This window comes from Rhineura floridana, chromosome 8 (genome assembly GCF_030035675.1).
Source record: "Rhineura floridana isolate rRhiFlo1 chromosome 8, rRhiFlo1.hap2, whole genome shotgun sequence".
NCBI classification, from domain to species: Eukaryota; Metazoa; Chordata; class Lepidosauria; order Squamata; family Rhineuridae; genus Rhineura; species Rhineura floridana.
This window is the reverse complement of record NC_084487.1, coordinates 116,095,850-116,112,441: the sequence shown is the minus strand read 5'-3', so window position 1 is coordinate 116,112,441 and position 16,592 is coordinate 116,095,850. Positions and strand designations below refer to the sequence as shown.

The following is a 16,592-nucleotide window of genomic DNA, read 5'->3' as shown; positions in this document are numbered from 1 at the left end:
GTGTGGGATGTAATATTTTCTTGTCTAATCATACCAAACTTAAAACTGCTGTGGGGCTGTGGCTCATGTTTCATAAGATATAGACCATAGTAGAATTTGTATCCCAGACAAGTGAGGGCAGGGCCTTGCATTTAATTTGAGCTTACTGGGGTCTATCTGAAAGCAACTTCAGACATTTCTGTCAGTGTGGTGAAAGCAGTTGTGTGACTGACTTGACCGTTCTCTTGTCATGCCTTCAGATTTTTTTTAAAAAAATGTGTTTCCTGTTTAACGTTTCAAGAGTAGAATTCGTGCATTTCTTCTGTGATGGGATATGTGAGTTTTCCTGACACCTGGAGCTCAGCCATCCCATAGTAGAGGGGATGCATGAGCTCCCTTGCTGAAACATTAGGTGGGAAGCATGAAAGGTGCAAACATTGCCCATGCATCTATTTTATATGAACCTGCTCCTCCAGAATACTACATGATCTCTTCCATGCTTCCATAGAATGAGAGAGAAGTAAGCCTTTCTCTTTCTCTCCATAGTATCTATCCTTTGTCTCAAGCAGCAAAATATCCTGGGCCAGCCCTGTAGTAGCTAACATTTGAACTTGTTCTTTTTGTTTTTAAATTATTTTAACTAACACAAGAAAACAACTTAAAAAAAAAGACAATAGTACATCACGCAGTACATTATACTCTCAGATTTGACAGTGATGGTTAAAAATAATGTTATTAACCCTTTTTCTTCACTGCAAACAGGTCATGCCATAGTGTGCCCTGTGTTGAGGGATGGGTTACAGTCTCGTGTGGTCTCTTCCCATTGACTAAAGCCACACTACTGGCCCACAAAATCATCTCTAATAAGTATTTGAACTTGTTTGGTTACCTTCTTGGCTAGTGCATTATGCCAAACATAGTGTTGCACTCCACCCCAATCTCTGAGCGCTGCGAGTCTTCCAGGGGTCCCTGCGCTTGCCCAGGTTTTGGTTTCCTTGGAAAGAAGTTCAGTGGGGACTGTGGTGTCTTTTAGGAAATATGCTTTCTATTTACACACATTCCAGCCTGAGTTTAAGATGGAGAGGTTCAAAGCATTAACAGTCCAGTAGATCTTGCTTTTCCATTAGGTTTATAGGAGCCATCCTGAAGCCATCATGCAGGAAGTAGGCCCCTCTGCTTGTCTCCAGTTCCCAGCCTTTCCTCAGACAGAGGGCTCGTTCACACAGAGGTTTACTGTGAATCTGGCTCTATTTGCAGCCCCGTTTAATTCTCACGGATCACACGTTTTAGGCAATGTGAATGCATTCAGCTGCTTTTACCTTTACATCCGGATTAAATCTATCCGATAATCCGAAAAGTGATTGAAAATCTGTCTCCGCTTCAGTGCCCTCCTGCCATGTAGTCACTTTTCTCCACTGTTTGTTGCTGCGTGGGTGGTTCGCCACTTTCAGATCCTCCCCTTTCTCCGCCCCCCCCACGGGCACAGACTGATGCTGTTGCTGTCTAACAACAAGGAGCATTTCCCCAGTTCAAGGAAAAAAATGACTGCTCCCCCCGTCTCCCTTTCACAGATACAAACATACCTCCCTCTAGCCCCCTCTCACACATACACAGACCAGATATCTTCCTACCTCTCCCCGCCCTTCCATGTCTATTCTTTCTCTCTCACAGACACACCTCTCCCTTCCTCTCCCTCTCTCTCTCACACAGAGACAAACCTACCTACCTCTCTCCCCCTTTCCAACACACTCAGAGCGCACATAATTGCCTCTTCGTCTCTCCTGCACAGATCACACATACCGACTGACCTCTCTCTCGCACACATGCAGGCACACCCATACAGTCAAGGCATCCATCTTTCCATCTGTCTCTGACCAAGTGAGTGCGTTGCACTAATAATAATAATAATAATAATTTAATTTGTGGGTCGCCTATCTGGCCAATGGCCACTCTAGGCGACGTACAATTTAACAACAATACATTACATCATAATAAAATACATCATAAAATACAATATAACAATAAAACAATAAAACAGTTCCAGTACAGAGTAGTAGGCTATTGGTCGTAAAAATTTAACTTTCCCCGTAAGTCCCAAAGGCCTGTCTGAAGAGCCAGGTCTTCAAAGCTTGGCGGAATACATTCAGGGAAGGGGCATGTCGAAGGTCATACGGGAGGGAGTTCCAGAGAGTGGGGGCCGCCACTGAAAATGCCCTCTCTCTTGTCCCCGCCAACCTAGCTGTTTTAGTTGGCGGGATTGAGAGAAGGTCCTGTGTGGCTGATCTTGTTGGGCGGCATGGTTGGTGGTGCTGGAGGTGCTCCATCAGATAAACTGGGCCGAGACCGTATAGGGATTTAAAGGTTAATACCAACACCTTGAATTGGGCCCGGAAAATAACTGGGAGCCAGTGTAGGTCGAACAACACTGGGGTGATGTGTTCCCGGCGGCGACAGTTTGTAAGTAGTCGAGCCGCAGCATTTTGTATAAGTTGTAATTTCCGGACCATTTTCAAGGGTAACCCCACGTACAGCGCATTACAGTAATCCAACCGAGAGGAGACCAGGGCATGTACCACCAGTGGGAGCTGATGAGCAGGAAGGTAGGGCTGCAGTCTACGAATGAGGTGTAATTGATACCAAGCTGCCCGGCTCACTGCCGAAATCTGAGCCTCCATGGACAGCTTGGAATCAAGAACAAACCCAAGGCTGCGGACCTGGTCATTCAGGGGCAATTTCACCCCGTCGAACACCAGGTCAACATCTCCCAGCCTTCCCTTGTCTCCCACGAGTAGCACCTCAGTCTTATCAGGATTCAACTTCAGCCTGTTCCTTCCCATCCATCCACCGATACCATACTTTGCGGCACCCCGGCACCCCACCCTGACCATGAGAGAAGTCCCTTCAAGGGCCGAAGCCAGTGCGGGCGACAAACGGCCAGGCAAACAGGGCAAACGGTGTGCGCAACCGGGCCAACCATGGGTGTCTGCCAGGCAGAGGCCATTCCGGTTTCAGACAGTGTGGCTTTAACAACAATAATTCTGCATGACTTACTAGAAGGTTTTCCAGAAAAGAAGAAAAGCAAAGTTCGATTCTTCTACCTACTTGAACCTTGCATAGGTTACACCCCTCCCACACACACGAGTGGCCACTATAATAATTGCATTTCATTACTTCCTAACCAAAAAGGGGTTTTACTCTAAATATGTGTGGAGCAAATGAAACTGACAGAAAAAAAGTTTTTTCCTGTCAGTTGCACCCCCCCCCCTGTCTCCTGGCTTAGCATGAAATTGAAGAAAAAAACCCTCCCCATCTCCATTAGTGATATTGCGGAGGGAGTTAACATGTAAATTTTGGGGTGGGGCCACAAAGAAACAGCGATACCAGATGAACGCGAATGTGTGTGAATGCAAAACAGTGGATTGGAGGTAGGGAGGACAAACGTGTGTGAACCGTGGAAGTCCATCGCGATGGAAAAACATGGGTCTTTAATATGGATTTCAGGTCCCATGTGAACCAGCCCTAAGCCCAAAACATGAGCCTCTCTTTGGCCCCAGGAGGGAGGGGGGGCTCTCCTACAAAGTTTCAATAACAATAGGATCTCCCTTGTCCATTCTCCAGTTAATGGGCACTTGACAGACTCATGAGCTCACATGGCCAGATTAATAAAGGAGACTCATCTGACCATTGGAGCAGGTTTCTCAGCTGCAGAGCCCACCTCCAGGTGCAGGATTCCAAATCAGAAGCTTGAAGGGGAATCATAGAAATCATCTATCTCAATCCCCAAACCCAAGACAATAGTTATGCAATTCTTCCATTAAATGGGAGGGTGTTCCATTTTTGTGATTGGTTACAGTGCAGAAACAAAACAAAGGCTGCACATCTCTATCACAGGGCACTTGAAAACTTTCTTTTTTCTTCATTAAGTATCACAAGTAGGGAAATCAGTGATGCATCAGTCCCTAGCAACAGTGGCTTTATGTGTGACATCATATAATATGTGTTCTTGTTACATGGTCCATGCCCCAATTCCCTATGGTAACCTTAAGAGCAAGCAAGGTAACTGGCTCTTTGTGAGAGGTGTATAAAATATGTCCTTGAAGACACAGTGGAGTGGATGGATGTGCTTTTAGGCTATCCTTCTAACTCTTTACACATTAGGCAGAAGTTATTGTATTGGTGTTTGGCTTTGTATCAACATGCAGAAAATATTACAGACCATTAACTTTGAATAAATATACAGCATTTGAAGAACAATGAGGGAACAATAACAATGGCACTTTCTCTCCTGAGTTGGAAGCATCCTTGTATATTGACATGAAATGAGTCTTAAAATGACCTTAGAGAATGGATTTGTGGTTTATAAAAGTGGTAGGATTTTGCCATCAATGTGAAGAGCTTTTAGCAAAACAGCAAACTGATTGAAAAATGCACATAAAGGCAAAAGCTTTGTTTAATTTGTATGCTTTTGGTCATAGCAACAACACCTATTCAGATGAGTTCTTTAGTTGGGACCCTGCAGGCAGCTGAAGAGTAATAGACCTTTGATACATTTTGACTACTGTAAATGAAACATAAGAATGAATCACATCTATTTATTTAAAATATTTTTATCTTCCACTTTCCATTCAAAAGAACTTTCAAGGTGACCAACAGCAGCATCAATACAAGCAGTTCAGTCTCTACAAACGATACAGTGAAAAATCCAAACTTAAGAAGCATCATTGAGCTGTGCAGCAAAGCAAACAACATTATAGCAGGGATTTAAATATTCAGTTATCCAAAGGTGAAGTCTTGGCACATTACAATTGTTTTTATCACCTGATGGTACACTAGTGAAGATGGGATCATTTGGGTTGCCAGGGCAAGGGGTACCAAAGTCTGATTTTGGTGGAGGGACACAGAAGACCTTCTTCACCCTGACGATCCTTGGGACGATGGGCAGAATCAAGGGGGAGAAAGGTGTTGGTCTAGAGGTGCCAACTTCTTTTTTTTAATGTTACCAACCTTGGAAGAGTCAAGAAGGGAAATCAGCAGTATGGGGTTAATGTTTGGCATGGAAATGTGGAGAAGGCAGAATATCTAATTCTTGTGTGCATTGAGATGGCAAAGAGAAAATCACAGCAGATTATTGGTGAAGCATAGCAGAATCTAGTCAGTCAAAGGCAGGGGGATCTGGGGAAGTTATTAGCCAAAAATAAATAAAAAATAAATTGTTTAAGCCTTCTTTGAAGTTGACTGGCTTTTAATGCTCTAGTAACATAGTGGACATTTGACAACCTTAATTTTCAGTGTTCATTACTGATGAACAAGTGGGTTGTGGTGGCCAAAATTAGATGTACTTTTGATGTTTTAGAACATGTTCTAGAACAGGGGTTCCCAAACCAGTGCTCCATGAGCTTCATTCAGGTGGTCCGTGGCATGTTTGTGGCTTTGTGACTGAAGAGAGGAGGTGGCATAACATCACATTAAATATTCATATTGATTTTAATTGTATTTTAATTACTTTTAATTCTTACATTTTATTTTATTATATTACCATTTGAATTCCATGGAATACAATACAGTACAATATATAAGAAATAATTTAAGCAATAAAAATGAAATTTAAAAATATACAGCATCTAGCACAGCACATTACAATTGATACTCAATTTTCAATTGGTCCGTAGGGGAAAACGTTTGGGAGCCACTGTCCTAGAATATAAAGCAAAGCTCCTGTGAAGCTTTGTGGAAGACTTGTTTTGAGAAGTTCAGTGGTAAAGCACTTGCTTTGCACCACAGAAGATTCCAGGTTCAGTCTTTGACATCCCCAGTTAAAAGGATCAGGTAGCAGTTGATTTGGATGAGATACACCTGCCTGAGATGCTGGAAAGCCACTGGCAGTCAGAGTAGCTGATACAGGGCTAGACAAACAAATAATATGACCTAGTGAAATAATATGAAAACAGCTTCGTTTGATCCTGTTCATCAGGATTGCAAAATTGCCAATAAATGATTACACAGATCCATTTCACACTCTGCATTTTTGGTGTTTGAAGGACTTCTGCGGAACTGTAAATAGAGTAGCTTGGAGCTGCCTTTTGGGTTCATTAACAGTTTCTAAAACCCAATAGTTTTTTTTCCTTTTTTCTTTTTGGAAATATTGTATGCCAGAAGCTTCTGGAAGTTGGCCAGTGAATTAGTGTTGGGCCCAGGCATGTGTTTGTGCTGCCAGAGTTTACTTCCCTTAAGACAATGTGACACCCACTAAGCAGAGGCATAATGTCTGTGTAAACTCAGGCCATCTGTTGAATTGATAAATGCATTTTCCTTATTTACTTACTTGGCCTCGAGATATCTATTTTCATAGATTGCAATACATATCCTCCTGAGGTCAATTGTAAAACTCCTGTTGATTTTAATTAATTTGGAGGTTTATTTTCCTTATTTTATTTTTTTGATCTTGTACATAGGCTTTTGGGGCATCTGCTCATTTTATTCCTAATTAATTTGCTTTTTCTACCCATCTTCAGTGGCAGTATCCCTCATGCCTCTCTTAATAGCATAGGTCTACCAAAGGAACAGAGAAATAGCTTCTTACCAAAGAGATCATTTACCATGGTATAATGCTGCTATAGATTGAACATCACAGATAGAGGTTTCATATAATATCACTCCATCTCAAATGCTTTTTAGCAGAGTCTGCTTCATTACACACTTAAGCCCTATTCATGTGAACTGCTCATGTGTTTTGTCAAAACAGGAGTGGGACCATGCCAACTAGCTCCACACCTGGTGTTTGCATGTACAGCAGAGACATTTTCCACATGCTAACAATGCTAGTAATTTAAATGGTAGGAAACCTGTACCCTTCCAGATATTGTTGGACTCCCATCAGCCTTAGCCAGCATGGCCCACGGACGGGGCTTATGAGAATTATAGTCCAGCAATATCTGGGAGAGAGGAAGCTGCTTTATACTGACTCAGACCATTGGTCCATCTAGCTCATTATTGTCTATGCTGACTGACAGCAGCTCTCCAGGATGTCAGATAGGGGTCTCTCCCTGCCCTACCTGGAGTTGCTGGGGATTGAACCTGGGACCTTCTGCATGCAAGGTAGGTGCTCTGCAGCTGAGCTACATCACTTCCTGGAGAGCCACAGGTTTCCAGCTCCTGCTCTGCAGAGAGAGAGAACCAAAGCGCCATCCCTGTATATGCATCCCAGGGGAGGCGTTAGTCAGAGTTCGTGAGGTCAAGAGCGGGACTAGTTGGTATGGCCCTGCTCATACCTTGATAGAATGCAAGAGCAGTTTGTCTGAACAGGGTTTTAGCTGTGAGAAATTAAGTGCTGAGTAATCAAGCTGCATATATACATTTGCTTTACCTTGGCCGCCCATCAGAAAAGTGAGAATAACATAACCCACAGGGAGAGTATTAGAAAATTGAGATAAAGGTGGTTAAGTCCTCTGTATTAACACTAGGGTACCAAACTATTAATGACAAACATCTGTGTCTCCAGAGACATTTAGGATAGACATGGAGTTCCCCTGCACACTGGCCCCTCATTGAGTGCTCATGATGGAGGAGTTGTTACCTGGCAGCAAAAGCTTCACAGTTAAGTACATATGAGGTCATGCATCACTGGGATGTTAAAAGCAAAGCCAGTGTGACATAATATCGAAGTGTGGTCACATCTCTGTCTTCCTTTCCCCCACCTATGCACCAAATGTTTTACAACACCTTGATTCAAACAGGGCCACCAGGGTCAGGTGAAAATTGCTTGATGCTAGCAGTGTTAGCGGGGAGGAGGAGGGGCAGGGTGAAGTCTAGTCAATGGACCACAAAATTTCTGTCCCTCATGCTTAACCTCATAACAGTGTCTGTTTTTTTTATTGCCCTGTTCAGATATATCAGCAAAACACAAACTTGTATACCGTGGAGGCCAACAATGCACGACAGTTGGTAGAAAGTGCAGCCCGAGACATTGAAAAACTCCTGAGTAACAGATCAACAGCCCTGGTGGTAAGTGAAGGCTGGATTTGTGCATATTTATATATTTAAATTGTTGTGTTTTATTTTTTTGTTCTTGGGTCAAGGATGAAACATGCCTGCTGTTTGTTTTCCGTCAGTGAAATCTTGGACAGTGTCACCCTGATGGACAGGATGAGATATATACAGAATGATAATTTGGAACGTTGTGATGGAAAATCGGCTCTGTTAGTTGGCTAGCAGAGGGCAGATGCTTAGGTTATTGATTGATAGACTGGGGCAAATATGAACATAAAGAGGTTGTGGAATACTATGCCTGTGACACCTTATGCTAATTTAAAAAATCAAAAAATTCAAAAATTCAAAACCCCGTTAAGGAACAGAATACTACAAAATGATTTGTATTGGGAAAATATGTGTCTGCACTAGCAGATAGTGGATGAACATCTGAGACAGTGTGAAATGTCTTCAAACAAAACAACAAAACCCCATGCTAACAATAGGGGATGATTTTAATCAAAAGATGGCATGTGGGGGAAAGGGTTACCATAGTCCACATCTGATTTGGGACCTAATGGCTGCTATTTAAAAAAATAAAATAAAAACCAGCCACAGGAGATCTCTCACAGCACATTTAGTTTCACCTTAATTACAGGTGCCTGCAACAGCCACAGTGACACCTATGTAACAACTTGCAATAGGTTTGGTCACCCATTCCCTTTCAGATGTGGATTGTTTTAATGATCTCTGGCTGGGAATTTTGGGATGATCTGAAACACCCTCAATACAATATACTCCGTGGGATGGCACCATCCAAAATGGTGCCTTATGATCTTTTATTGTAACAGAAAATGCCCATATGAGATATTCAAACTCCTAGACAAACATTTCATGGACTAAAAGTCATAAGCAGTTGTTTGAATCTCACCAGTAGGTCTCAAAACTGTTAGAAAAGTGGCAGTCTCTGTAAAAGACAAAATGCATCAGTGAAATGTTTTCCCTTTAGTCAGAATGCATTCCTAGCGCTAAGCATTCAGATTGGATTTTGTGTAGTGATGAAGTGAACTCCCCCAGTCAGGCTCAGAATTAGAAATCCAGATTTTCCTTCCCAAACACAAAAAGTAGCTTGTTGTTATTCTCAGCTGAATTTTGAGCCAAATCAATGCCCATCATGCCCCCAGTGTTGTCATCGAGAGAATGATGGGATGTGGCCTCTGTAGAGAGTGTCCAAAGTCCAGCTTTCTCCCACCTGCTTGCTTATTTGGCTTGCTGCTGCAGTGGTAGAGGTGGAATGGAACAAGGAAAGGAAGTCTTTCTGTTTGTAGTCTCACCACTCCAGTGCCTGGCATGCAGAATGCCTGGTGCTAGGGTGGGGGAGGGAACTTCTTTTTCTCTGCTACAGCTGGAGCAGCAATGAGGTTAAATGGGTGCATGGGGTAGAGAACTTCGGAGACAGGCGAGAAGGAGGACATGACTTCATCTGTAGCTTAGCTTAAAATTCCAGTAAGAGAAGAATTTCTGGGACCATGCTTGCCTTGTGTTCTGGCAAGCATTACAAGTCACTGAAACTTGTACTTCTGAGTCAGAAAATTCTGACACATCATTAGTCTTGTATACATGCTGTCCAGACAGCTGGTATAGCACAGTGAGGAGGAGAGCCTGGTTGGGAGTCCAGAGTCTGTGAGTTCAAATCCCCATTCGTTTCTCCTGGGTGTCAAGGGCCAGCTAAAGATCACCCCCACAGTGAGTGGCTCAGGGGTTACGTGCTCTGCCACCTGTGCAGCTGTGGGCAAGCTGCAGAGTCCCAAGGAGCCCAGTTGCCCCCCAGCTGGCAGTTGCTGATCAGGAAGGGGCTGGCTTGTGCAGCTGTGACAAGCTGAGCAGGCCCTAGCCAGCTGGGGAGGACTAGCCTTAGGGGGAGCAATGGTAAACCGCCTCTGAATACCGCTTACCATGAAATCCCTATTCATAGGGAAGCCATAATTCGGGATCAACTTGAAGGCAGTCCATTTCATTTTCCACATGCTGTCCCCTGTGCTATAGAAAATCTTGTCAGGAGATATTCATATGTTGCAGCATACTTGTAGTCTCCCAAAGTCTTCAAAACTCTGATTTCACACCTTGTTACATATTCTTTAAACTAATATTTCTTAATTTCTGATTTCGGGTCTCTTTGGTCACTATATTAAAAGAGCGTTTGTTTCTTATTTCTTATTTATTTATTTATTATTTCTCATTCTGCTATGCCCCAGACTATTAAGGCGTGTTGTGTTTCCTGCATCTGATTTGCCAGCTGATTTCTTTATCATTAGTAGGCTCCATCATTTCCTGGTGTGCTGCCCTCTCCCAGGGTATTTGTTATGCTTGTGATGCTCCCTTGTTATCTTCTGAACCTGAACCGCTTCTTAATACTAACAGCATTTCAAGCTTCCTACCTGTATTTGTGTCTTGGAATAGCTCCCTGTTTGCCTTGCTGATTGCCACTCAGTGATCCACAAGTGTTCTTATCTCAAATCCAGGCATGTATGTATAGCTTCACCTTTCTCTCTCAAAGACTGGGGTGACATGGCACGATATTGTAACCATCACTAATCACTATATTAAGTTTTATTGCTGAAAGCTGAAATGTCTCAAAGTGTTAATTAAGAGCAGAGTTCTGGAGGGGATATGATGCAAGAGACGAACATGGCCTGTAGCATTGCCCTGAGGAGCATGTCAGTGAGTGACATCAGCAGTTCATGCACTAGCATGGCCAAGGGAATTGGCAGAACAATTATGCTCCCTGCGCATTGCACAGAGGCAAACCCTGAGCTAGATTAAAATAAACAAATATGAATGGCAATGATATTCCCGAAATATAAAGCCGTGGATCATTTTATCAAGTTACAAGTCATATTTTTACATGTGTCCTGCCCAAAGCTGAGAAGCACAGTCTCACGTGGTTCTGTGAGTTTTTCTCTTTTTATTAAAGTAATAGATATATCAAACACTTTACGACTCATCAGCCTAACTACTCTTTCCAGGAACTTTTGCCCTGGCTAACATTGACTAAGCATATCTTCGCAGCTCTCAGACATTGATTCAGCAACGAACTCCTCCCCTGAGTCCACTTAAGTAGGCTTGGCTTTCACATATACACGATGGCTCTTCCTTAAATCCATTTGTTGAACTTCACGCCTCTGAAGCCTTTGAGTGTGAGGCGATGGGGGCTGGATCTCAGCCTCCACCTCCAACTGGTGGGAGCTAACTGTCTGATTGAGCATGGGAAACTGTGGGGCTCTCAGCTGGGGAACGTCAAGTTGACAAGGCGGTGCCTCAGGCTCGGGCAAGGGAGGCATGTCTAATGGAGCAGTCTCTGACAGGGCAGTCTGTGACAGTTCAGGTTGCGCTCCAGCAGGGAGGCCAGGGGACTGGACGCGCTGTGAACTCTCCTCTCTGCTCAACCCCTCCCTCAGCTTGTCACCCCAGTCCTCAAAGTTGGTATCACCCTCATCCATGCCTCACCTCCCAACCTGGGTCACAACAACATGAAAACCAGTGCTTCTGCAGTCAGATGTGCATATTTCCCTGTTATTAGCATCTGTAACGCATGTGATAAATTTAGGGTGCAATCCAACACTTTTCTGACAGGCTGGGGTAAGTTGGATGCTGTAGATCCCCTGCTATGCCGGCAGGCTCCCAGCTGTGCTGGGCTTCGCCAGCAGCAGCCCCCTGCTGCAGCTGAGCCATGGTGCCACCAGGAGCCTGCTGGCACCGTTGGGGGTCTGCTGGGGATGGCCAGTCTGGCAGACAGTGGGCCATCAGAAGTCCCCAAAATGGTGTGTTCAGGGGGCATGGTGGAAGAGAAGCCGGGGGGGGGACTTATGTGAGATCCTCCTCGCATTCAGACCTCTCCCCTGGGCCCTGATCCTCCCACAAACTTTGCCAGCCAAAAGGCTGTTGCAGTAAAATACTTTAATTATTTCCCAATGTGGCCTATGGGGGGCACTTACTCTCCAGGAGGCTTGTTGATTGGGGCTGGTGCTTCCCCACCGGCTCATGCGTGTGGCTCCCAACAGAGCTGGCATCTAGCTGGGCCAATGGCTCCCAAGTGGGAGGAGGATCCTCTTGGGCTTTCCGCTGGCTTCTCCTTCTCCGGCCCCCCTTCTGATGGCTCTCCGACATTTGGATTGCTTGGCCGTCCATCATCATAGTACCTGTATATATGCAAAGCTCAGAATATTCCTCAGTTAAGAACATAAGAAGAGCCTGCTGGATCAGGCCAATGTTCCATCTAGTTCAGCATCCTGTACTCATTCATAGAATCATAGAATAGTAGAGTTGGAAGAGGCCTATAAGGCCATCAAGTCCAACCCCCTGCTCAATGCAGGAATCCAAATCAAAGCATTCCCGACAGATGGCTGTCCAGCTGCCTCTTGAATGCCTCCAGTGTTGGAGAGCCCACTACCTCTCTAGGTAATTGGTTCCATTGTCGTATGGCTCTAACAGTTAGGACGTTTTTCCTGATGTTCAGTTGAAATCTGACTTCCTTCAACTTGAGCCCATTATTCTGTGTCCTGCACTCTGACAGGACATCGAAAGCATGCAAGCCAGACCTGAATGTAAGAGCACTCTCCCCTCCTGCAGTTTCCAGCAGTTGTTATTCAGAAACATGCTGCTTCTGACCATGGGTTCAGAGCAGAGCCATCATGATTAGTAGTCCTTGGTAGGCTTATCCTCCATATATTTGTCTAATCCGCTTTTAACATCATCCAGTTGGGTGGCTGTGCATTACCATGCTTGTGTCTGCTTAATAATGTTAGATAAGGAATTCTCAATCAGATGTCTGCCCATGGGCTAATGAGAAAGCTACGGATACAGTAAACAACCAGTTTAAAATACTCACATGGAACATAGCTGGATGGGCCTTTAAGCAAAGTAGTCCTGAGGTTCTGGACTTTTAAAGAGATTATGATGTGATTTTTATCCAGGAAACCTGGTCTACTAAAAAAATTATCTGAATGGGTTCTTGGTAAACGACACATTGGCTGAGCCCAGCAAAGGAAAAGGCAGACCTAAGGCAGGCTTGGCAATATTGATATCTACATCTCTCCAATCAAATATTAAGTGGCTTGGCCCATGTGGAAAAATTGCAGTGGCTGGCTTATTGGAGTTTAGAACTATATCCTTTTTGTTGATTAATGTTTATATCCCCCCACTCCCTTCAATGAATGGTATAAAACAGGCTTGGGATGATTTGGAGAAATTTATAATAGAACTAGAATCTACATATCCCAGAGCTTATTTAATTATAATGGGAGACTTTAATACAAGAATTGGCCCTAACAACAGTATATTTGACAACTGTGCAGAATTCACTTATGTTTCTGGGCATGGAAGCAGTGTGGTTGATTATGTACTGATTTCTCAATCCTTGTCTAACTGGTTTACTAATTTTACAGTGGGTGATAGGCTTGACAGTGACCATCTACCTCTTAATTTTACTGTTATCTGTTGTAGCCCATTTGGACGATAAATTTCAGTATCAAGATAAATCCCTTAGCCTTAGACATAAGAGGATTTTACTGGTCAGAAAAGGTTTTGAACAAGGTTGTCGGTTTTCTTGGTTCTTCTTGGGGGAAAGATTTAAAAATTCGCATTTCAGGAGCTATTGAAGTTACCTCTGCTCTAAACGATTATTCATCATTGATTTCAGCCCTGAACATGGTCTTAAAGTCAAAAACACCTATTTTAAGGCCTTCAATGAAACAAAGTGCTCCTAGATGGTTTGATAAGGAATGCTCTGCAGTTAAGAAGCAACTGAGAATGTATATAATCAATATAGAAAGGAAAATTCCAATGTTTTACCCCAAGAATATTATACAATTAAAAAAAGTATAAACTTCTAGCTAATAAAAAGAAACAAGCAGTTCAAACCAGGTGGAAGGCTCTGATAGAGTCCTCTATAAATAGCAATTTACAACTTTTTTGGTCACTAGTCACTGACGCTTTAGGTTCCTCAAGCTGAGTTTGTTGTAATATCCCTGCTGATATTTGGGAACATCACTTTTCTGAACTGTTTGTGGACACAAAAGAATATCCTTCGAACAGCCTTCCCACTATATATCTAAATGTTCTTCCACCTTGGCCTCCTGTCACACAATCTGAGATAAAGTCTCTGATTAGTCGTCTTAAGTTTGGTAAGGCGCTGGGAATTGATTCTGTACCCCCTGAAATGCTGAAGGCTCATATAGATTGGTGGCCCCCCTTATTGGCAACTTTATTTACACAGATTAATAATTCTGGCAAATTTTTCCTTTGGCTTGGTTTGAGGCCATTGTGATACCAGTCTTTAAGAAAGGGGACAGAGACGACCCCTCAAACTATAGACCTATTAGCTTATTGTCAGTAGTGGGAAAGCTGTATGCTAGCTATTTAAATACAAGTTTGGTCTCCTGGTTAGAGGATGAAAACATTTTGGGCAAGGAACACGCAGGCTTCAGAAAGCGCAGATCTACGATTGACCATTGTATAGTGCTAAACCATCTAGCAGAGAAATATACAACTTCTTTTGGAAATGGCCTGTTCGTTGCCTTTATAGATCTGAAATCTGCCTTTGACTCTATCCCGAGAGACAAATTATGGGTTAAGCTATTCCACTCTTCTATGGATAAGAGATTGTTTTATCTTATTAGATGTCTCTATCAGTGTACTATGCTCTGTGTAAGATGTGGATTAGATGGAAATTTGACAAAATCTATTCCTGCCACCAAAGGGGTTCAGCAGGGCTGCATACTAGCCCCCACGTTATTCAATCTTTATTTATACGATCTGAGCAGAGGTTGTTTAGCTGCAGATTTTCATCCACCTAAAGTGGCTGAGACTGAATGCCCATTACTGTTATACGCTGATGATGCCGTTCTCATGTCTTTGTCAAAAATAGGCCTTAAATGCTTACTTTGTGCTTTTTTTATCTGTTGCAAAGACAACCTACTTACCATTAATTTTAATAAAACAACAATTACGGTCTTCTCTCAGCGTACATCATTGAAAAAGTAATCAATGGGCAGTGTATAGACCAAGTCAAGCAGTTCAGATATTTGGGTATTATGTTTTATTCCACACTTTCTTGGGCTACCCATATACGGTCTGCTGTCCAGACAGCACAGAACACCACTAAGGCCATTCTTCATTTTTTTAAATGTTAAGAGAGGCCAATATAAACCAGTTGCTATCCAGGTATTTAAGTCCAAGATGCTGTCTCAATTGTTGTATGGAGTTCCAATTTGGATTCAAGGATTTCATTCAAATGTGGAAAATGTCCTTTCGAACTTTTTAAGATCTATTTTCAGAATGGCAAGATGTGTTTCTGCTGCAGGTCTCCGACTTGAGGCCAATCTCACATTGACTGAATGTACTGCTTGGTCCGTAGCCTTTAGATATTAAGTGGTTTATGCTGGCCCTTCTCTAGGTTACTTAAACCTTCTTCGGAAGGAAGTTTTTATTAGCTCATGGTCAAAAACCTTTCTTGCTAAACTGCATTTGTTAGGTTTCTCTATAGATTTTCTTTACACACAAGAGTTTAGGACGGTAAAATTGGTTATAGAAAAACGGATTAAGGACATTGATTTCCAATACTCTATGTCAAATGCTTGTAAAACCTGTTCACCTTTGTATTTAGATTTGAGCTTTGAATTCCCCAAACATGCTACATATCTGGATAATTTGACCATTCCAAAATACCGACATGACTTTTCCAGCCTTCCATGCCTTATTGTCTCCCTTCAGCAATATTAGAAGGACGTTCTCAAGGTGTGCCTTATGAAACTTGGTTATGCTCCCATAGTGATGCAGATGTTGAATCCCTGGCTCACGTCTTTTTTGCTTGTAACTTTTATAGGGAAGATTGTACTAGATTCCTTGGTCCTATTATGAAAAAAATTCCTGGTAGGTCCTTGGACTGGTATGTGAAACATCTTTTGGCTGATACCAACAAGATGAACACAGAGCTAGTAGCTAAGTTCCTTTTTTCAGTTCAAAGAATATGCAAGATAGTCCACTCTTTCAAACTGTAATGTTCCATTTTAAAGTCATACTTATTTAAAATACACAATAAAATATAAATATGTTTTATAGACTGTTTTCTTTTATCTGATTTGTTTTATTGGGTCTGTGACTGAACAATAAATTGATGATGATGTTAAATAAGATTCCTTTTCTTACTGTGCCTTTTGTGTACTAGCTAGTTTCAAAAAATGGACCACTGGGTTTATGGATATATATATAAAGAGTGTCTTCCATTTTATATGGTTTTCTTTCATTGTTTTATTCTTAAGTTGTCTCCTCTTGTATTTTTTTTTAACTCACAGGCACAGCAGTTATTTATATAGTCAGTGTCTGTCAGATATGTCTGTTTAAAAGATGCTTCAAGTATTAACACAAGTTTTCTTGTCTCTGTCGCTTTAAGTAATATATCCATAGCATTGGTCAGGGGGACATTTGAATATACCTCAGAGACCATAATGATCACAGTATTTAAAAAAATTGTGTGTGTATTACTTTTGTTAAAAATGTGAGAATATGGGTTTTTTTGTAGCTTGAAAAAAATGGACAACCTTGTTTAAAAACAGCCATCATTGCTGTTTGCAGATCCAGCAATATCAAGT

At 42.4% G+C, this 16,592-nt stretch overlaps 1 protein-coding gene across 5 annotated transcripts in view; it reads left to right on the top strand.

Annotated features, from left to right (window-relative positions):
* Positions 1-16,592, top strand: part of CACNA2D1 (calcium voltage-gated channel auxiliary subunit alpha2delta 1) — a 621,516-nt gene that overhangs the window by 126,197 nt on the left and 478,727 nt on the right. For all 5 annotated transcript variants that reach the window (XM_061582171.1, XM_061582168.1, XM_061582170.1 and 2 more), the window contains exon 3: positions 7,864-7,980. In XM_061582171.1, coding sequence (XP_061438155.1) covers positions 7,864-7,980 — 117 coding nt within the window. The remainder of the gene's footprint in view (positions 1-7,863; positions 7,981-16,592) is intronic.